This window comes from Pteronotus mesoamericanus, unplaced genomic scaffold, assembly GCF_021234165.1.
Source record: "Pteronotus mesoamericanus isolate MK-2021 breed Mesoamerican mustached bat unplaced genomic scaffold, CSHL_Meso_final contig_50, whole genome shotgun sequence".
In the NCBI taxonomy this organism is placed as follows: domain Eukaryota; kingdom Metazoa; phylum Chordata; class Mammalia; order Chiroptera; family Mormoopidae; genus Pteronotus; species Pteronotus mesoamericanus.
In genome coordinates this window covers 24,551,730-24,574,664 of record NW_026555186.1, presented here as the reverse complement: position 1 = coordinate 24,574,664, position 22,935 = coordinate 24,551,730, and the positions used below count along the sequence as shown (strand labels likewise).

Here is a 22,935-nt window from a genome sequence, read left to right as displayed (position 1 = left end):
ACTCAAAATTTTTTCTTATCCTCTGCTTTTCCAAAAATTCCTACAACTTGCATGTACTTATTTTGTAATTAGAAAAAGATTTTTTAAAAAAATTCCAGTATATTTGAGGCATTTGAAAATTAATAATGGCTCTTATCCATATTGCTTGTTATACTGAACTGAATAAATACATGCTGTCTTGAAAAAAAGAGATGAGGTCATCCTACTGAGGGTGAGTCACTAATTCAACATGACTGGTGTCCTTATGAGAAGACAGCTGTGTGAAGACAGAGGATTTAGGTGATACCTATACAAGAAAAGGGACATAAAAGATTGCCAGGAAACCACCAGAAACTAGAAAGGATTCCCCAATAGGTTGCAAAGGGAGCTTGGCCTTGCTGACATTGTGATTCAGACTTCTAGCCTGCAAAACTGAGAGACAATAAACTTCTGTGGTTTTAAGCACCACTTAGCTTGTGGTACTTTTAATGGCAGTCTGTGGAAAGCAACACAGTGGCCTTGACATTGAATTCTTACAAATAATGGGGGAGGAGAAAATAGCCACCTCAATGTCATGACCTACAGGTTTTCAATGATTTTCCAGTTTATTTTATGATAATGTTAAACATATTCAAGAACACGCGCAATCAACACAAAAATGCTAGAAAACCAAAACAACAGGTAACTAAAATTTTAATATGCCTAGGTACTGACATACAAATTTTTAAGTTCAGTGTTACGACATTGGTTTTAAAAAAATAGCATTTACAATTATAACAAAATCAAGTTTTGCAGAGTTAAATTTCCTTAACAGTTCATTTCAATGTTAATCTACTAAAAAGGAATTCTTTTCTTTTTTTTTTTTTTTTTTTTTAAGCATTGGTATTAAGTGAGATGTGAGCACGGGGCCCAGCTCATAAAACAGAAAGCGAAGCTGCTCTAGCTGCGGCGGGCTTCCAGGGGCCTCACGCTGCCCTCGGGTCGCCCCCTAAGACTCTCAGGGTCCTATGCACAGTCAGAGGACCACGGCATTAAAATACTAACCACACACAGTCAGATTTCACTGACAAAGGAAAACTAGGAGGTTCATTTAGGAACCAACACTTTTTAACCCTCTGCTTTTCCATGTTTTTCTGTGGTTTCACTTTAGAAAATTCTTTGAATATCGACTGTTTGCATGGCAGGTATATTAAGCAGAAATTGTATTTCTATACCTGGGGAATTACAAGACCGGTGCTGCTGTACAGCCTCCAATAACAATTTTTTTTTAAACTTTTTAAGGCAGTTCATTGTTCATACTAATAAAAATAAAACATTTCTCTTGAGTAAAGTCCCAAAGCCAAGATAATTCTTGGGACGATGAAGCTTCCCAGTAAATGAAAGGGGGATTCTAAGTAAAGGTATTGTCATGGGGCCTGAGGATAAAAGTCTGAACAAGAGAGAAAATGCAGTAACATTCACACAGTCCTGTGTGATGTGACGTGTACAGGAACGGCTGGGCTGTGGAGGTGTGTGCACAGTGATACTCATTAAAGATGGGGAGTCTGTGTTGGACCCCAGTGGGCACAAAACTACAGGGAAGCATCTGCTTAAGGCTACGTACGGTTAGTTATTAATAGCCCAAAGGGGTCATGAGACACTTGGCTTTTTGGTTAGCTGGTTAGGGTTGCTCATTAAGGATCTTTCCTCGAGACATTCTAGGTAGTTTATTCACTTCACAAACATTTCCACAGATTTCACAAACAACAATGTAGTGCTAACAATGTGCCAGACTCTGTTCTAAGTACTTTGCAAATATTAACTCATTTAATCCTCCTAACAACTCTATGAGGTAGGTACTATTATTAGCCCTGTTTTATAGATGAAGATATAGGCACAGAGAGATTAAGCAACTTGCCCAAGATGATCAGGCTTCAAAATGTTTATCTTGCATCCAAACCCCTTTCAAGGGAAAACAATGACACCTGCTGCCAGGAAGAGAAGTTTGTCCTAAAAAAATCTTAAGAACCCACTTGAGTCAAAAAGGTAAAATTGATACTCTACAGCACCAGAACTGATACTCTACTCGCTCTCACACCTGAGAATGTGATCTCTAAATCACTTTTAATTTCAACATAAACTGTACACAGATGAATACAGGACTTCCTCCACTCTTTCTGAAATGTTGACGTGAAATCATAGTTTTAACATTGCATACCAGCTAAACCAACTAGACACTAATTCAGGAAGCACTTGCTTCTCTGTCACAGAGACTAACATAAAAAAGAGTAAATAAATATGAAGTTTCATATTAAAAAGTGGTTCCAAATAATGTTTAAGAATAACCTTGTACATCCCAATTCATTACTTTATCATATTCTTGAATTCTTTCCTTTATGTGAGAAAGTTTATTCTTTAGATAATCACAGCGTTCTTTTTTTTCCAGAAATGTAGGATCCTGGAAAAGAAACATAGTTGATCTATCAGCATTCTGCCTCCTCAGCAAAAAAAAAAAAAAAAAAACACAGACACATATGTTATCATCCAGAAAATGACCCTTCCTAGAATATTTTCCTGCAGCAGATTTCAAAATCTGCCTTATTAGAAAACCAGTTAAGTTGTCCACAAGGTTTTTTGTAAACTTTATTTTTTAGAATAGTTTAAGGTTCACAGCAAAGTTGAGAAAGGCACCTTTAACTTTAGTAGTTTATTCTGTTAAAAAGATTTTATTTATTTATTCTTAGAGAGAGGGGAAGGGAGGGAGAAAGAGAGGGAGAGAAACATCAATGTGTGGTTGCCTCTCACACACCCCCTACTGGGGTCCTGGCCCTCAACCCAGGCATGTGCCCTGACTGGGAATTGAACCGTCAACCCTTTGGTTCACAGGCTAGCACTCTACCTACTGAACCACACCAGCCAGGGTTAACTTCAGTAGTTTAAAATACATAAAAAGTGAATAAGTATAGAAACGTTTAATAAAAGCTCTCTCTGGTCTCTACTGATTTGTGCAATTAAGGATGGGGTTGGGAACATGTAAATAACCTCATGTTTCTGAAGGAAATGTGGGTGACGAGTTCTGCATCAGTGCTCATTTCTCTAGGGGGCTCAATAAGGACCGAACAGAAAGTAATCAGAACAGAGATGAGAAGAAAAAGCCTAGTGCGTACCCCCACTGCCTAACAAGGAGCATCTTAAGAAATACAAAAAAAGAACTGTTTTAGCTGAAAGAATCTAAAGTCTGTCAGTGGCATCCACTGTACCTGGATAAGAATATACTTTGAAGAAGAAAATGGTTTCACTCACCCTCTTTTTTTTCTTATACTCTTCATGGATTCTTGAAATTCTCTCATGTTCCTGAAAACAGTATATTATACACCTGAATTAAAAACTTGCATTTACTCACATATCTCAAGAACGGCTCAAAGTACACTGAGAATTAAAACAGAAAACCATTTTTACCTAAGATTATAATGACAATATTCACACGTAAGAATCTGATTCACCGGACAACATCTGAGGACTTACGATCAGCCAGGCAGTGGGACTGAGGGGCGAACAGAAAGGCCCTGCCTGCGTGAAACCAGGGCCGAGTCCCAGTGCCACTGCCTGCCAGCTCTGCGACCTTGAGCAAGCTCCTTACCCTTCCTGAGACTCAGTTTCCTTCCTGGTAAAAGGAAATAATAACTATAACTACCCCACAGGGTTGTGAGAAGTTTTACTTCTTTGAAATGATCCTTGTAAAGTGCTTTGCACATAGCATTCACATTAGTTATTTTCAAGCATCATTTTCATCCCTGTTGGAAAGTTCTTTTTCTGGTTTTTAGGTATTGGGATTAAGAGGTTGAGACTATTCAATTTTTGAAGATAGTTATATAATGTTCCTTCTTTCTTCTAAGTTTTATAGTAAGTATGGAATTTGTCAAGGGGTTGAGCAGCCTATCCAAAGGGAACAGATGATCACAGCAATGCCTTCCTTTATCCAGGAAACCCGTGCTATAGAGACCATCAGATACTATAACTCTAGTAAGTAAAAAATAAAATGTTATAATTTATAGTTCTAAAAGCTTCCCCCGAGGGAAGATAGATTTTCTATCACCCATCTCCTTTTCCAACACATTTTAATTCCTCAGTGTCTTTTTCATACTACGATCATGGGCAGCCCTTGCGCTCTGCAGGTGGCCTGCAGAGAGATGAACCTGGAGGTGCAGCTGTCCTCTGCCCTCACAGGTCCTGCGCTCGGGGTGACTCAGCCGCCTGGGGCTGGGGCTGCTGTGCCGGGGCGCACGCAGGGATGAGAGCAGTAATGCCTATTCTAGAGTCTGGGAGAGAAACTGGATTTAAGAGGGGGATTTAAGAAACTGGATTTAACCAGAGGAGTGATTTCAAGCAACACTGGTATTCTATGGGCTTAGAAAAGGCATGTGATTGTTTAATTCTTCAAGGGCCTCAACCAGGTTTGTGGGAGAGCCTGTGCCTCCAAGCGCCCACTGGGCTTTGACACAGCTCCCCAGGGACATGCTGGGAACCGAATGAGCTGTACTGGCGGGCACCTGCCCATGGCAAAGCTCGCCTGTGGCCAAAGAGAAGTGAACATCTGTGATACAATTAATATTTCTACTTTAGATAAGGACTGGAGGAGACAGCACGACTAAGTGTGGCCCTGTCGTTTGGCTACTTACTTGCCATCACATGTTAAAAACCAGAGGGCATGACTACCTCTAGATAGTGTGTGGAAATGTCAGGGGGACTCAGTCTCTCAGCCCCTACAGTATTCAGAACGCTCTCACCCCCGACTGCAGACCCTCATGCCTGAGCCCTCGCCCAGTCATACCGAGCTGTCAAACCAGAGACTGCTGGGTCTCGGCTCAGAGACTACCTGTCTCGGTTGGGTTTTCAGCATGATGTCTGTCAACCAGCTCACTCTTCCCACCCTGTGCTGGTCCAGTTTCCTGGGCCTGCTTGTTCTTTCCTGCACTCCTTTGAGGGCCTGTGAACGAGGTCTCTCTTTGTGCACCTGTGGACCTTGCTTGTTCTTGAAATGGTACTAACTGACCCTTGACCTACAGTAATTGCTGGATTTTTTCCTGCTTCCTGGTACTAGTGTCACTTAGCCAACATTATCCCATTGCTCCAGGATGGGGAAAATGTCACTGCTCTCCATACTTGGCTTAGATAGCTCATAATTATAACTGATTTAAATGTACACGTAAAAGTCTGTGGTTAAAACAAGGATGCCCAACTTATATGGGTCTAAGGAAAAGAATATATATATATATATAACATGTATATATTATATATCCATATATTAATCTTTTAAAATTATTTTAAAAAGCTGTATGAACTCTTAAAATCTTAATTACACAAGTACTAGATTAGATTAATACATTCTCTTTAAAAAAGATAGGATAGTACATGCAAATGTTCATAACAGCATTATTCTAATAGCCAAAAAGTGGACGCAACCCAAATGTCCATCAACTGATAAGTGGTATAGCCACATAATGCAATGTTATTGTCCCACCACAAAAAAGAATGAGGTGCCAATTCTTGCTACAATACAATATAGATGAACCTTGAAAACATTATACCAAGTGAAAGAAGCCAGACACAAGAGGCCATATTATACTACTGCACTTATATGAAAGGTTCAAAATAAGTAAATCCATACAGACAGAAAGTACATTAGTAGTTGCCAGTGGGTGGAGATAGGTGGGAATGGGGAATAAGTGCTGGTTACACAGCTTCTTTTTGGGGTGATGACCATATTCTGAAATTAGAGAATGATGATGGTTGTATGACTTTGACTTGGTGAATATACTAAAATCCACTAATTATTCACAGTTAAAAAGGGTGAATTTTGTGGTATATGAATTGTATTTCAATAAAAAATTTGTACATTAGGTAAAAAATTATAGTAACATATGGAAAAAGAAGGCATTTGCAGGGGGGAGAAAAGAACATTCCAGAAAATGTTGCCCCTCCAGCTGGTTTTCCTCTCTGCCATGATCACATTTCTCAGACTGACGTATGTGCCTGGGAGCTCACGTTCGCAGCTTCAGACCCACTCTCCATCCTTACCCACTGTGCCCTCTGGGCCTGGAGTGGTACCCGCTCAGCGACTGCGCCTGGAGAATGCAGGGCCCCTGGTGGCTCCTTTACACACTGCCCACTCCTTTGTGAACAAAATGTCCTCAAAATATCTTGGTTTGAGTGTGCCATCTGTCTCCACTGGGACCCTGATTGACTCGGTATGTATCTTTGCTAAATAAATTCATATTTTATTTAGATAAGAAAATATTATTTAATAATTGAAAGCTGGAGACATCAAATTATATAATTTGAATTGTAACCTTGACTAGTCACCTTGAAGACCTCAGGTGACTTTCCCAGACAGACAGCAGATGCATATGGTTATGGCTTGTCTGCATTTTAAAGATGGTCAGGTCGTTCCCTTTCCTATCAGTCCTCCCCGGCAGTTGCTGACACTGACCTGCTGGTTTCCCGAATGATGTGGCAACCTGCTCATCACTGCATCCAGCTCATCAAACTTCCTCAGCACGGCTTGAACTTCTGCAGAGAGCTCTTTGTACTCTGAAAACTGGTCTTGGAACACAGCTTTATAGCGTTCTCGCTCATCATCCGTCTGAATCACAGGGTACTTTCTGGGGGGGGGGGAATTAACCAAAATTGTAACTTTTTACTACAACAAGCTGAATGGGAAATCAGCTTGGCTTATTCCTCACTGACCAGACTGTACCTTCAATTCAATACACTATCTCGCAGGTAACAAATATCTGTTCAAATGTAAATGAGTTTAAGCAGAAAGGATTAACTTAGAAACAAACAGGAAAATGAAAAGGCCAAATGGAATCTCTCAATTCTTACCCTGAAGAAAGATTAGATGGATACTCACGCCACATAGTCAGGCAACACGACAGGTTTCGGTATGTGGCCCGCTGGGATATGTCTACTCAGTACTTCTGGTTTCATTTTTGTTGCTCTCAGTTCTTTGAAATTAACTTCTTGGTCTCTCTGTCTGTCACCACCCATGGCCATTTCACACTACAGTTTGGGAGAAAAAGAGAATTTGTTTACAAATAGAGGCAGAAGAAAAACAAACTAGAATTTACTTAGAAGGGAGGGACAAAAAGAAAAGTAGAAACAGCAATTAACATCTCAGTTCAGGATTACATGTTTTATACTGACAAAGTTGTTCTGACTGTTTCTATATCAGCTAACGGGACTCGCATTGAGATCTGGGGGAGCATAAAATAGGTGGAACACTCCCCGACCCAGTCATGTGTATATCAAAGATGGATGATGAAATGGTGAGTCTGGAGTCTTAAGTATCTTATTTTGGATTTATACCCCAATTAGTTGTAAAAGAAGAAGAAAATGTAGTTCAAAATAAGAAATTCAGGGAACAAAAATGGAATAAGTCTACTTAAGTGAAACAAGAAAAAAATGACACCAGAACCTGAGATGAATCAGTTACAAGTAGATGCCGAATGGGTCAGAGAGGGATGCAAATTGCGTTGTTTTCATTATCTGAAAGGAAAGGAAAGAATCCGGAGGAGAGGTGGTGGATGTCTCTAATGTGCCCATGTGTCCCTAACCTGTGACTCCCTGAAGAGGCAATAAGGACCTTGGATGTGGTGGTTTAAGTCACTCTGGCTTCTACATTGGAGAGCTCTTAAAAGGCCTTTTCAAAAATGGTACGTCCACAGGAGAGGAAATGAACGAACCCAAGATGAAATAGCCCAGGGAGAAAGTATGGGGGACAGGACTTAAGAGCTAAAATAGACAAAAGAAGGGCAGTAGGAATGGAAGACCCAGCAAACCTGCCCTAGAGCAGGCAGGCTAAGATGGATGCGCAGCTTTAGGGGAGGGAAAGAGAGTGTTCAGGACTCTATTAAGCAGTGCCCAGAACACCAGTTGAGTTGGTAAGGCTGCTGGATGCCAGGAAAGAGGTTTCCATTTTACACATAAAAAAGCCACATTCAGAGAGGTTTAGTGCATTCTCCAAGGTCTCACAGCTATGAGTAGAAAAGCCATGATTAAAACCCAGAATTTTTTGGCTCATTGATACTTTTAATGAGTAACATAGGAAACTGGTGTAGTTAGCTGTATATTGTTCAGTGCTGAAGTTCCCTGAAATTCTGGTAGCACGCCAGAAATGAATTTGTGCTGGGCGGGGCGGGCAATGCCACCCTGCTGGGGGAAGCGAGCTCCGCTTGGGCACAGTGACTCCTCCGTAGGGCAGCCAGCGCCCCTCCAGTGCCGCCATGGGCCCTCGTCTCACACTTGTTAAATCAAACTCAACTGACTTCACCGAAAACAAGTAAAAAATGAGATTTTAAAACCTTACCAGGCAGTTTTTAAAAAAATCCTCTATTTCCTGATTTTCTATCTCTAGGGCTGCCTTTGAGGTTTGGTCTAACATTAGCTCATTCTAAAAACCACTAGCTCTTAAATCACCAAACAGTACAGCCCAGATTAGAGGATCGGACAAGCTCACCAGCCCTAAGTGGGGGCAGGGCAGGGGTATGAAAAGGAGAAGCTCCCAGACGTGGAGCCTGGTGGAGCCTGGTGGAGCCTGGCGTAGGTGAAAGGGAAGCAGATCACCTCCATGCAGAAAGGCACACCCAGCCACTGGGCCCAAAACAGCAAGAATTCGAGAGGGAGCAGAATACCTTGGGGAAAATTCTGCTTTTCTCTCTGTGGGTGAGGATGCTATTTCTTCATCCTACTGAGTGCTGATATGTTTAATCTTGTAGATGAATTATGGTATTGAACATTTTGGCTTATATAGAAGATTTCTGTTTCATGGCATTCCTTTTTCCGCTTTTAACTACTGAACAACCCATTCTTCACACTGCTGGCCAAGGGAGCAGCTAGGAACATTGCCGACCCTACAGGCCTTGGCAGCGGCCCCTGGCAGCAAGTTCAGGCTTCCCTGTCTGTCCTGGATTCAGCCCAGGTCCTCACGGTGGGCACAAGAGTCCATAAGGGTTCGGTTTTTTTCCTAAAGTATTTTTCAAGCAGGAATTATTCATTTTCCTTACTTGTCCATCTCTATTTCCAAGATTTAACTGTAATATAAAGAGGGAGTTTAAACAAGCCAGAACATTTCCACAGACTATTTTGTCTGCTTTATTTTTTGTTTTGTTTTTATGCTCTTAACATATTCTTCCACTTTTCTGGGTGAACCTCACTGATCATCAGTTCAGAAAACCCTATTTGGGGGGAAAAGTCTGAAATTAGACATTAGACGAAGAATCAAACTCACTTTAAGCTTCCGTGGGAAGGAAGTGCTGGGCTCTAGCCCTGGGCCTGACCACTCTCAAGCAGTGTTCCTGGTTACAAACAGAGCCCCAGAAACGACCTTTCTTTGCTTCTAGTAAAAATTAGTTTTGTCAGCAAATATCAGAGGAGCTTTACTGTGAGGCAAGAGAAAATAATTAAGCAACGAGGTAAGTAATGCTTTGTATATAATTACTAAGTCTTTCAAATTAAAAAGGGGCTGATGAATATCCTGTTAAGGTAGAAATAGGGAAAGCTAGCCCTGACTAGTGTGGCTCAGTGGGTTAAGCATTATCCCCCAAACCGAAAGGTCACCAGTTCAATTCCTGGTCAGGGTGCCTGCCTGGGTTGCAGGCCAGGTCCCCAGTTGGGGGTGTGCAAGAGGCAGCTTGACTCATATTTCTCTCCTCTTCTCTCTCCCTCCCTTCCTCTCTCTCTAAAAATAAATTTAAAAAATCTTTTTAAAAAATAGGGAGAGCTAGATACGTGTTTCAGTGCCAATTTCTCCAATTTCTGATTCTCTCTCCTTTTGAGTATATAGTGTAATGATGCAGAGACCCTGGATCTGAAACCCACTCCATTACTTTTGATGCCTGGATTAGCACTTATGGATTTATTAAAATTTGTTTCTGTCTCTATTTGATCTTACTTTATGTCTGTATATTATTTCTTTTAAAAAGTGTCTTGTTTGCTTTTTATAAATTGTATTCATTAAAATACCAAAGAAGGGATAGCCCAATAGAGTGTTCCAAACAAGTGACAGAAACCTGAAGTTCAGAGACACGGTAAGTAATTTCCCCAGGGTCACAGTAGGGGCCCTAGTAAGTAGCTGATCTTGTCCTGAAGCTCAGATTTGCCTGATCCCAAAGTTTACTTTCCCTTCATCACACTGCACTGCCTCTCCTAGGGCAGCCTGCCAATTCTTCCCCGCTAGGGACTAGGGAGGAAGCAGGTAAAAATCATATCCAATGAGAAGCAGGAGGAGAGCCAACCTCTTCTACAAGGTTTCTCACTGGTAAGTCCAACAGAGATTCCTCAATTAAGTCTGAGATTCTCTCTCACAGAGGTCTGCCTGTAAAATAAACCTGTGTATGTTGACTCACAGGGATCCATCCCCCAGGAAAAGATGCCTTCAAAAGGATATACTGGATTGATAGACTTTTAAAAGGAGTCCCAGGAATGGGGGTTCTCCCTCTGCTAAGGTTACTCCTGACTATTCCAGGACCTCTCAGGATCTGGAACCCCACAACACACACCAGACATGCTGGGCACCAACCTCCTAGGGTGGTCCAAAAGAGGCACCCTGAGCTCCCTGGCAGAGCTTCCTAATCCTGTTCCATGGGTGAAACCTGGCTCAGCCACATTCTCACTGGTGACACTGGCCACTCTATCATTTAGGGTATGTTCCTCCAATTCAGACAAGCCTTTTACTCCATTCTGCACTACTCCCATTGGTAAATCCCACTACCTCCAAGGGACTGACCAGGAAGCCCATAAATTCCACCCTGGCCAAGGATGACCACCATTGCCACATCATCGCCACGCTGCAGCTCAGTGACAGTCCAGTCTGGTGCTGAGCAGTCAATACCTGCAGAGTGGTCACCTTTAACCCCACAAAGCAAACAGATTCTTCTCGTCTGCCTCCGAGGGTGTTCTGAAACACATTTCCCAATTGTTAGCATTCTGAATTGCTAATTCAGGTATCAGATTTTGATATCATCTATTATTAACAAGAGAGTCAGCTTTTAGAAAGTGAATTTCCTCATATGTAAGTTTTTAGGCCCCTTTTCCTTTATAAAGTCTTTCTAATCCTGATACATCTTCTAAACCGAAGTCCCTTTAAACATAACATGTTGTGCAGCGAACATTATTTTAGGACTCTCGCAGGGCTACAACTTACTCCTGGCCGTGTGGGGTTTAAGGCAGTCTTGAATGAGAGATGGCAATGACTTGCGAACCACCCTATCTATCCCAGCTGGTCAAATCTTTTGGAACGTTGTAAGGTAGCCCACAGAGTTAGGGAAGTTGCAATTAAATCACAAAGGGCCAGTGTCAATATTTAAACATCAGCCTCATATTGTTTATCTCAATATTTGAAATGAGTATTAATCTAATTTTTTTAAAAACTTAAAAAATTTAATAGGTAATATATACACATGATACATAGTTCAAAGTGTCCAAAAGGGAACATAATGAAAAGTCTCCCTGTATCCCCATCCCCCCCAGTTAGCCAAGTGTCTTCCCAAAGGCAACTACTATTATCACTTTCAGGCATATGTGATATGTATATTTTAGACAACTTGAAAGTGAGCATCAATTTAGCTCTGAGTTAAAACAAGTCTAATTGAAATGTATATCCTGACAGCAATCAATGTTGAATAAATGAACAAAAAACTAAAACACAGGGGAACCAGGAAGTTAAAACAAAACGAATGAAAAGGCATATATAAGCACACACAAAGTACAGTAGTATCTCTCTAATTCTCTGAACAATGTTTAAAGTGCATAGGTTTGTAGCACTAGGTCCACACTGTTTTATGAGAAAGAAATTCTTCAATACCAACCTCATTTGTACCATGCCTGCTCAGTCAGGACTAGTCAGCTCTTCATTTCTAAAGATTTATGAATATCCAAAATAATTCCAGGAAAGCTGCTGAGCCCTGTCAGCTGCAAGTCAGATGGCTTTACATATATGTCAGAAATAATGCAACTGACTCTTTAAAAAATGTTGCTAGTTACAGATCCCCAATGACAACCAATTAACAATGATGGACTTGAGACATTATCATCCATAAGTTGACTTTCCCAGGAGATGTCAGAGAAATACAAAATCCCTAAGCAAATTTAGTTAAATTTTATAGTTCTTGATGCTTGTGACCTCTCTCTCTCTCTCTCTCTCTCTCTCTCTCACACACACACACACACACACACACACACACACACTCACACAATCATACTCCACTAATCTTTCGTCTGTGTTTTTCTTTTTCACTAGATTTGTAAGCCCCTGGAAAATGGAGATAATACTTTTTCCCCTCCAATTACATACATGTATGAGTGTGTGCATGTATATATGTGTGTGTGTGTATACATACATATATATATGATGATACTCTTTGTAGTATTTGTATCACTGGCCCACAGCCAAACTGGCATGTTTGTTCAATGAATTAATTAATGATGACACTGATGTATTAATCACGATCCCTTGAGCAGACTGTTCACCCACTTCACAAAATCCCCTATTTCAGCATTAATAAAATATTTTTGGCAGGAACACTATAGAACTGATGCTGAATTTTTCTCAGAGTATCTCATCAAGAGAGTATTTTCAAGGAGTATTTGAGTGTTATAGAGAATATAGTTAAAAAGAACCAATAAAAGGTATTTTCAAAATGGATGTACTTAATAAAGGGCTTGCACAAACTGGCAACCCAATAAAAAAAAATTGGACAGGATATGACAGTTAATAGAAAAGGAACTGCAAATGTAACATAGGAAAAATGCTCAACCTCACTCCTGATAAGAGAAATGCAAATTTTAACTACACAAGACTGTTTTTCACCTATTAGACTGACGTCAACAAATTTCCTAACACGCTTGTGTTGATCAGGGGATGAGGAAGTCTATTGTGCTGTTGGGAGCGGGAATTGGTAAAATTTCTATTGGACAATCTGACAATCAAAATATATGAAAGGAAGATTGCACAGGCATATTCTTACATGTATAAGGTTATTCACTGCCCCATTGTTTTTAACAGTGAAAGATTGGAAACAACCTAAACATTCATTGATGGCTAAATAGACTATGATTCATCCACATAATGCAATACTGTAGCTGTAAAAAGAGAAAGCAGAAGAAAACATCTTAGAAATGTATTGTTTCTAAGAGAGCGCCAACCTGTAAGATGCAGAGTACAAAGCACTGGCAATAAGGATGCTCACAGAAATGGTTGAGTATGGATGCAAGATAGAGGAAAAAGTGAAGGCTATGCAAAGTGAAAAAAGAAAAATACGCAAGGAACCCACAGCTAAGGCAAGGACACTGGGACTCAAATCAATGATTTTGGAGCAGAAGGAAGAAATAAACATTCAACCAGAACAGAATGAAGAAACAAGAAACATCTAATAAGTTTTTGTATTAGAAAAAAGCTGAAAGTCCTCTTAGGAACTCAATGTAATAGATACTTTCATAGACAGATGATCAACTCTGTAGATTTATAGACAAGAGAGAAAAGTATTTAACAAATCAAGAGAGAAAATGTAATGTGAGCTTTTTTTCTTACCATTTTCCTTTTTGATGACAATGATGGCTCACTTATCTGGAACAAAAAGAGTTAAAATGATTTTTCAAAGGCATGTGAAGTTACTTTGCGAACATTGTCATCCATCTGCATTTATAGCCCAATCTCAATTTTACAGAGGTTGATTCTCTACTTTTCAGGTGTTCCTCCTACTCTTTCAGCCACTTTTCGATGGGCCAGTGGAGAGCCAGAGGAGAGGGGATGACTGTAATTTCCTGTCAGTCAGGAACAAAAAACAGAGGTGGAAACCTGGAGATGGTAGAGACTATTAGGGAAGTTGTTCTGAGTCACCTAGATTTTCTTTCTTCTTGGCTCCCATATACTTTGCACATTTAAAGAGTCCGAGACAGTTACATTATAAAACTAGTAGAAAAAAGCCACAGGCCATTACATCTTCTAACTTTCAGGAAGGTAGAGCAACGCAAAGAGGCACAACCTCCAACATCAGAGGTGATTCAAGTCTAATTAGTCATTACGAAAAATCTGATAAAAACAAGTTTTTGTTGACAAAGGGAAAAGAATGAAAGTATTACGTTGATAATTACAGATAATGTAGAATTTTGAAATGACATTAAGAACTCTATTGTTATTACTTCTGGCCAAGATGGAGGCACAGGTAGACAAACCTTGCCTCTTCGCACAACCAAAAGAAGGACAACAACAAATTAAAAAAAAAAAAACAATCAGAATTGCCAGAAAATCAAACTTTATGGAAGTCCGACAACTAAGGAGTTAAAGAAGAAATATTTATCCAAACCGGAAGGAGGCGCAGCAGCAAGGCAGTGACTGGAGGACCAGGCGGGCCCACATTCGTGTGCAGATAAACTGTGAGGAACAACTGGGTGGCGAGACGGTACACACAACCCAGTATTCCAGTGCAGTAACAGAAAGCCTCAAAACCTCTAGTGGTAAAAACCTGTGCAGGTTGTGGCAGCAGGAGAAACTCCCAGCCTCACAGGAGAGTTCACTGGAGAGACCCACAGGGTCCTAGAATGTACACAAACCCACCCACCTGGGAATCAGCACCAGAAGGGCCCAATTTGCTTGTGGGTGGCAGGGGAAGTGACTGAAAGACAGCTGAGAGCTGAACAAGCAGCATTGCTCCCTCTCTGACCCCTCCCCGACACACAGCATCACCGCACAGCAGACCTGGGTTGCCTCGCCCTACTGAGTACCAAAGGCTCTGCCCCTTCCAAGGTAACAGGAGCACCAAGACAAAGAAATACGGCCCAAATGAAAGAACAGATCAAAACTCCAGAAAAAATACAACTAAGCAATGAAGAGAGCGCCAACCTGTAAGATGCAGAGTACAAAGCACTGGCAATAAGGATGCTCACAGAAATGGTTGAGTATCGTTGCAAGATCGAGGAAAATGTGAAGGCTATGCAAAGCGAAAAAAGAAAAATACACAAGGAACCCACAGCTAAGGCAAGGACACTGGGACTCAAATCAGTGATTTGGAGAAGGAAGAAATAAACATTCAACCAGAACAGAATGAAGAAACAAGAACTCAAAAAATTAAGAGAGATTTAGGAACCTCCACGACACCTTTAAACATTCCAACATCCAAATCATAGGGATGCCAGAAGCAGAAGAGGAAGAGCAAGAAATTAAAAACTTATTTCAAAAAATAATGAAGAACTTCCCCAATCTGGCAAAAGAAAAAAAAAAAAAAAGACCTCTACGAAATCCAGGCAGCTCAGAGTCCCAAAGAAGCTGGACCCAAGGAAGCACACACCAAGGCACATCATAATTACATTACCCAAGATTAAAGATAAGGAGAGAATCTTAAAAGCAGAAAGAGAAAAGGAGACAATTACCTACCAAGGAGTTCCCATAAGACTCTCAGTTGATTTCTCAAAAGAAACCTTACAGGCAAGAAGGGGCTGGCAAGTATTCAAAGTCATGAAAGGCAAGGACCTACATCCAAGATGACTCTATCCAGCAAAGCTATCATTTAGAATAGAAGGGCAGATAAGGTGCTTCCCAGATAAGGGCAAGTGCAAGGAGTTCATCATCACCAAGCCCTTATTATATGAAATGTTAAAGGGACTTTTCTAAGGAAAAGAAGATTAAAACTATGAACAGTAAAATGATGACGAACTCGTAACTATCAACAACTGTGCCAAAACAAACTAAGCAAACATCTAGAACAGGAACAGAAATCACAGAAATGGAGAGTGCACGAGGGTTATCAGTGGGGAGGGGATGGAGGGAGAAGGGGGAAAAGGGGTACAGGGGATAAGAAGCATAAATGGCAGGGACAAAATAGGCAGGGGGAGGTTTAGAACAGCATAGGAAATGGAGAAGCCAAAGAACTTATATGTACAACCCACGGACTAAGTGGGGAATGCTGGTGGGGGGGGGCAGGGTGGAGGGGGATAAAGGGGAGGAAAAAATGGGACAACGGTAATAGCATAATCAATAAAATATACTTTAAAAAAACAAAACAAAAAACTCTTATTGTTACTAAATTTACATAACATTATGACAGGATGCATGTGTTTCACTACCTAGATTTCACACTGATTAGGATTTAAAGTTCTTCACTTTGTATACTCAGATGTAAATTTAAGAAATATGTTTAACATGCCAAGATAAGCTTTTAGAAAGAACTTAAACCTACGTCAAGTCCTAGTAAGGTTAATATATTTTGTGGCAGAAGAACACGGATGACACTGAAACATGCTGAGGTTCTCCCTATCACATAAGGTGCTTGTTATAAATCTAATCAAGTTTTTTGTTGCTGTCATGCATAAGATTCTTGCAAAAAGGTAAAAACATATATAGGTCAGTGAGTAAATAAATAGGTTATTGAGTAAATAAGGACAGGGTTTCATTTTTTATCTATAGTTTTGCCCAATATGTAGTGGTGGGCAAAAGTAGGTGTACAGTTGTATGTGACAGTTTATTCTTGTATTGCTATTTATTAATTATTGTATTTATCTGCATTACAACTGTACACCTACTTTTGCCCACCTCTATGCAATTATATAGTATAAGGAGATATTTGGAAAACTGGAAAAAGAAAGATGCATAATTAACTTAAAATTAAGAAAAAAGTTTAAAATAATACTGACATTTTCAGTGTCATAGGAAATTCTACTACACATTCCTCCTCAGCAGAAGAAAGCAAAACATTATCTTATTTCAGGGTATAATGAAGCTAGTAGAACATACTCTTAACATTTTGCTACTGTTTAAATAAAATTATTTTAAACAAGGCTTTGATACACTTTTATCCTCTAGATTTTATTATTATTAATTCTCCTCCTCCTCCTTCTCCTTTGTATATTTAATTAGTTAAATCTTAGAAATGAAATCAAGGACATAGCTCCCATTCTAATTTTGGAACACCTGTCTCCCTAAAATAAGGACGAAATATCAAAATGCCTGAGTAAATTTTCAGAGTATGTTTATGACAACTCAACCTCTCAATACTTGGGGAAAAAAAATCATGTTGTTCACCGTATTCTTACTTGACTTCATTTAACTCACTGGAAGAAAGTGGGACTCATCATATCAGATTTAAATGAGCACTTTCCTCCTCTAACTGGAAAGTTATGGTTTTTTACTGTCTTACCATACTAAAGAATCAACACTGTTCTCAAACTTATTTTAATGATGAGACATTGTATTACTGAATATGTTGTTATTCTTCTTTCCGGGAATTCAGTAGCTATGTTTTCCCCTAAAGCATCAGGAAGACATAATAATGCAGCCAACAAACTCTAAATTACATTACGTATCTGGTGTCCCCTTGCAATGCTGCACAACAGTGACACACCAGGGTGCGTTATCCCAGTCACAGCATGTCGGACACTGAGCTAGGACTTTTGAACTTCAGATCATTTTTTAAAAAAGGCTTCTGTAAAAATCTTTGTTTTGAGAACTATCCATATTTAACAATGGAGTGAATAACAGGAAAAAAACATTAACAACAAATGAAAGACTGTGAAATTCCTTACCTCCTGTTGCTCCATGTATTCCCTGTGTCTCCGAGCTGCCTCGTGCCTCCACAGCTTTAGGCAAACCAAAGCACTAATGAGGTAAACAATCATGGTGACAAAGAGGAAGACCATCGCTGCTATCTGTCCTCCTTCCACCCGGCAGAACACTGCATTCACTGGCGTATTAAATAATGGATAGTAGCAGAGTCCACCTCGGTTGATATCATTCACATAGACTATGGCTGCAGCCATATACAAAATAAACAAGGCCACGTTAATTCCAAATTCAGTTAGGGGCCACCAGTTAGAGTCCAAAAGAATGGTTTGATAATACATGGACATGCCAAGAACCAGAATAATAATGGTGGTGACCCAAGCTAATCCAGCAACCACGAGTACAAAAGGAGTTTTGGGGCCATTGTAGTAATAGCCCCCATACATACTGCCCAGGCCACCAATGCCTCCCATGGCAGTGGGCGAGGAATAGCCAAACATGTTATACCACTCACTGTCCTTGTGAATGTAAGCTGTGACACAAGCGAAGACGCCGGCCCCCAGGAGTAGCTCCACCACACCCAGAATCCTCAGGAGGCCAGGCCACGACTTCATGTAGGAATACCTCAGGTTATACGCCTCCATCTTCTCACTGTACGTTAGAGCTGTTTGTGTGTGTCGGCCTACAGATCCATAGGGATCCTGGGGAAGCATGGCCTCAACCTCTTTCCGGGAATTATAGGTTCCTCCTGACCCTCCGTAAGGATCTCTGCAGGAGTCAGGGGGTGAACGGTGGTTTGCTCTCCCTGGAGAGGCTGGAGGTGAACACTCCACTCCATCGGAGATGTATCTGATGTCTGACACTGGTTTATCCCATTCTGGGTCCTTTTTCTTCCCTCTGAAGAAGTTCTTCCAGGACTCAGGGACAAAGCGCCTTACAGGCTTGAGATCTGGTGCTATGGCCGGTTCCTCTGTGTCACTTGAGTAGAAGTCAGGGCCGAATGGTGGCTGTAATGGGAGAGGGGGCGGTGGCAAAGGATCAGCGCTCACAGCCAGCTCACTGTCACGAAGAGTCTGGATGGTTCTTATGGTGCCATTTTCATGGGCCAAGTCCCTTGGGACCTCATCATAGTGCCTATCTCGATTCCTGGATCTTCCATCATTTGACGACATTTGTGATTTCTAGACCTGTGGCCAAGATTAAAGTTATCACTTATAATTAGTTTTTTATTATTTCAATGAGGCTGATTTAATTCACTTAGTAGTGAATGATCATATTTAGGAAACCAATAGGACCATGTCTATCATGATATATAAAATGATAACACAGTTCTGGCTGGTGTGGTTCAGTAGATTGCATGTCGGCCTGCAAACCAAAGGGTCGCTGGTTTGATTCCCAGTCAGGGCACATGCCTGGGTTGTGGGTCAGGTCCCTAGTGGGGGCGGGGGGGCGCATGAAAAGCAACCATACATTGATGTTTGCCTCTCTTTCTCCCTCCCTTCCCCTCTCTAAAGATAAATAAATCTTTAAAAAAAAACATATTTATATTTTAAACATATGTAACAATTAATGTTAGCCAGGAATATAGTCACCATTCTATACAATTTTAAGGACAATCAAAATTTTAAGTATTAACTCTAAATTAAAACATTTATAAATCTAACTTATGTATGAGCTCTAGAAACAATCAAATGTAAAAAAAACAAAAATAAGACTAAACTTTAACAAGATGGGATGCTACTGCATTCCAAGTAGAGTCTTCTCCTCAATCAGCTAAATCAAAATATTTGGGTTTAAGCATATCAAAATGTGATAGGTCAGCAAATAACTCCTCATTTTCATTAACTCAAATTTGCTTTGAAGTGAATGGCCCAGGAGAAGCAGATGGTTAAACACAGGGAGTGAAGAGTTCCTTTCCCTCCTAAGTCAGGAAAGTCAGTCTAGGGGCATTGTTTCTCCCACTCTAAAAGAACAACACTTCATACTAGATTTTAAAAACTGATTTCTCAGAGAAAAAAAAATCACAGAAGGTAAAGAGTCCCCAAAAGTACAACACAGAGCAGCAGCAATGACCACATATATCACTCTTTCCAGAGCAATTATCTAAAGGTGATTGCTGTTGCCATGGAGAGACTCAGAAGTGACCCTAGAGGGTATTTAATCCACCTAAAACATAAAGCATAGAAAAACACTTTTACTAAACCTGCTGATTTCCTTCATAAAGTCAATAATGTGGACACAAATACAAAAAGAAGGAAAGCATTTGCTAATGTATCTACTAGGTTTGCAGCACATGAATGTCTCCCCTAAATTGCTTGTGTGTATTTACTTGAAGACTCACTGATACATGGCATTGTACTTGATGCTATGCAGGTGGTATCAAAATTTAAAAGGATAATTCCACCTTATGATATTGAACAACTTGGAAATTCCTAAGGCTTGTTTTATTTTACTTTGTAAAATGGAGACTGAGCATTCAATATTTACTGAACACCTGCCATGTACCTGGCGTATCAGTGCTGTATACTATGCTGAAAGTGTATCAAGTGAATGAAGCCAACTGAAATCTCTGTCTTTGTGGAGGTTATATTCCAGTGGTGGGTGGCAGATGATAGATAAGGGAAGTGAAGTACAGCGAAGGCTAAGCAACAAAGTTAAGAAAAGGGATAAGGAGTGCATTGTGGGCAGGGTGTTACATGTATTCCCTATGTTCCTGTTTAACAGGGTGTTACATAGAATGACCAAGGAAGACTTCATAGAGAATGTGACATCTGAATATAGAAGTGAAGGAGATAAAGGAGGAAGCCAGGCAGGTACTCCAGGGGAAAGTATTCCAGGTAGATGGAGCAGCTAGTGCAAAAGCCTTCAAAGAGTGCCTGGCATGTTGAACTATTAAGGCATGGAGGCCAGTTGCGGTAGCAGCACACTAGTGAGATGTAAAATTGAGGTCATCTGAGTCATGAGGGCCTTGAAAACCACTGGAAAGGATTTTGGCTTTTACTTGGGAGTGAGATAAGGAGCCACTGGATGACTCTGAGTAGAGTGACACATCTGGCTTTTTGTTTTTGTTTTGTGGGGCAGAGAGAGAGAGAAACATCAATGTGAGAGAGAACCACTGATTGGCTGCCTCCTGTATGCACCCCCAAACCCACAACCTAGGTTATGCCATGACCGGGGATTGAACCCAGAACAGCGATGCTCCAACCAACTAAGCCACATTGGCCGGGGCTGACTTGTTTTAATAGTCTTTCTCTAGTTGCTGTGTTGAAAGCACGCTACAGGGGACAAGCATGAAAACAGGGAGACCGGCAAGGAGGCCAGTGAAATGATTCAGTGGGCCGTGGTGGGAGCAATAGAGATAAACTTTTCAACAGAAATGTTTAAACATAATAAAAGTGGAAAGAACAGTATTATGAACTCATATACCCATTAACCAACTTCAGTGATTATCAATTTATGGCCAATCTTGTTTCATCTGTATCCCCTACCTTATTCCCTTTGTCAATACATTACTTTGAAGCAAACCCCAGACATCAGATCATTTCACCTGCAACATTTCTTCATCCCTCCAGTGTAGCGTTGGGGAGAAGCAGCCTCAGAAAGTCTGAAATCCAGATGATGTCAAGTAGGCAGACTATATATACAGAAGGGCACATGCTGCCCCAGACTAGATAGAATCATCCAGGAAATGGGGGGAGATGAAAAAGTCTAAAATCGGGAGTCTTCTAAATGGGGAACTCCAGTTTTAAAGAATTAACTATGATAGTCCCAGCACACGGTACTGCCCAAAGCAAAGTAGGAGCTCTATAAATGACAGCAATTAATTGTTGTCTTTTTGTTTCTTATCTTTATCTGAAAAGTTTAAATTCTAGAATGCAAAGTACTACTATAGTTTTGAAATATTTTCCTAAGAAGAATAGAAGCAAAAACACAACAAATAACTTTAGCAAGTTTTACATAACAGCCCTCAATGTCTATACTATATATACACTTAAAGGATATCCCATGGCGTAACTCACTGGTATTTAAAAAAGAAAAAAGTGTGCTTCTAACTGTAATGGATTCATCTGCACCTGTGAAAGGTGGCATATTTGAATCATATCGCCCTATCAATGTTTAAAAGCAAAAAATACGTAAATCTGAAGAACTGTAAAAGAGCAAAATATGTGATGCCAGAAGGAAATGGTCAGCTGTATTTCAGCACATGGTAAATAATCTGGATACAGGGTGCCGCTGAGAGCCACTCGGCACGCTGAGGCACAGTGGGTCTTTGTCTGGTCCACGCCCGGGCCCTCACTGCGTTCTTTGGGACACATATCCGGGAACACGACTGAGGTGGGAGAAGTGCCCCCCCTTCGATAAAGTGTCCCAGGAAGAGAGTTTGGTCACCTTTCCACAAACAGAACCACAGCTTTACCGGGCTTTAAAATTTTACTGGGCCCAAGAAAAGAGGCAGATTTAGGATGTCTGCGGGCTTCCAAGGGGCTGGGAAAGCCCCGAGGGCTTTCACTTCACCCACCAGTGAGTGGTCAAGGGCTAAGGAACATCTTCACTCGGGTGTCTCCCGAGTCAGCCGCTCGGCGACCGTCCCACCTACCTCGCTCAGTCCTGGGCTCTGCCCACCCTGCCTGCGTGCTCCGTCTTCGCGTCTCTGAGCGAAAATCCACTCTCAGTCTTCAGATTCCACCCAAAGTGGCCGGAACTAAGCCGGCTCAGCCGTGCCCCACTCCCAGTAACCAAGATCCCCGCGCCCGGAAGGACAGCGGCGGCGCGGCCCGCGTCTTGCCGCGCACCTGAATACCCTGAATAAAACCAGGCAGGACGCGGGGCCCTCCGGACCCCCGCCCCGCTTCCTCCGCACCGCCTCCCGCGCCGGCGTCCGCCTGCAGGTGTTAGCGGGGCCGTGCGTCGAACACCAAGAGCCCAGAAGGCTCCAGGGGGCCGAGAAGCCCCACCCCGCCCCTGCACCTGCGGGGAAAGCGCCGGCCCCTCCCCGCCGCGTCCCGGTCACGTGGGCCCCAGCCCGCGGACCCTCTTCACCTGGGCGGCCGCCGGAAGAGCGCGCACGCAGCCCGGGGCAGTGAAACTGGGATCGGGCTCCCGGGGCGGGGCCGAGCAGGGCCAAGCCTTGCCCCGCCTGGCTTTGTCAGCTCTCCGGCCGGGAGCCCGAGCCCGTAGGTGCGCGGCTCCCGCCCCCGCCCCGCGCCCGCGCTCTCCCGGAGGCCGGAGGAAAGGTAAAGGATGTGCTTAACCCCTCCGGAGAGGTATCGCAAGGTGGCCACCCTTTTCCCTATTTTTTAAAAGACGACTTACTCTGAAGGAGATTCACGTACTATGCCCAGTGCTACACGGCACGGAGTATGTTAGGAAACATTAAAAGATATGAGAAACAAAAAGAAATTCAACATTTTAATTTTTATATAAAT

The 22,935-nt window shown here is 41.6% G+C and overlaps 1 protein-coding gene across 6 annotated transcripts; it reads right to left on the bottom strand.

Moving 5' to 3' along the window:
• Nucleotides 1–864: 864 nt before the first annotated feature.
• MARVELD2 (MARVEL domain containing 2) lies at nucleotides 865–22,587 on the bottom strand. 6 transcript variants are annotated; one of them, XM_054578464.1, is made up of 8 exons: nucleotides 22,550–22,587; nucleotides 21,057–21,113; nucleotides 17,533–18,696; nucleotides 13,547–13,582; nucleotides 6,872–7,020; nucleotides 6,449–6,620; nucleotides 3,262–3,312; nucleotides 865–2,416 (listed from the first exon to the last, which is right to left on the bottom strand). In XM_054578464.1, the coding sequence occupies exons 3-8, from the start codon at nucleotides 18,679–18,681 to the stop codon at nucleotides 2,294–2,296; spliced, it is 1,680 nt and encodes a 559-aa protein (XP_054434439.1). In that variant the 5' UTR covers nucleotides 18,682–18,696; nucleotides 21,057–21,113; nucleotides 22,550–22,587; the 3' UTR covers nucleotides 865–2,293. The 6 variants fall into 6 exon arrangements, with proteins under 6 accessions (XP_054434439.1, XP_054434438.1, XP_054434440.1 ...); XM_054578463.1 differs by lacking the exon at nucleotides 22,550–22,587 and adding an exon at nucleotides 22,107–22,346; XM_054578465.1 differs by lacking the exons at nucleotides 21,057–21,113; nucleotides 22,550–22,587 and adding an exon at nucleotides 22,107–22,346.
• Nucleotides 22,588–22,935: the final 348 nt, after the last annotated feature.

Bases quoted from the DNA above. Each gene is read 5' to 3' on its own strand.
- MARVELD2 (XM_054578464.1), bottom strand. From the start codon at position 18,681: ATGTCGTCAAATGATGGAAGATCCAGGAATCGAGATAGGCACTATGAT. The intron at 6,621-6,871 runs GTGAGTATCCAT...CCCCCCCCCCAG, and splicing joins GTGTTGCCTGACTATGTGGC to AAAGTACCCTGTGATTCAGA. The intron at 2,417-3,261 runs GTGAGTGAAACC...TTTCTTTTCCAG, and splicing joins AGTATAAGAAAAAAAAGAGG to GATCCTACATTTCTGGAAAA.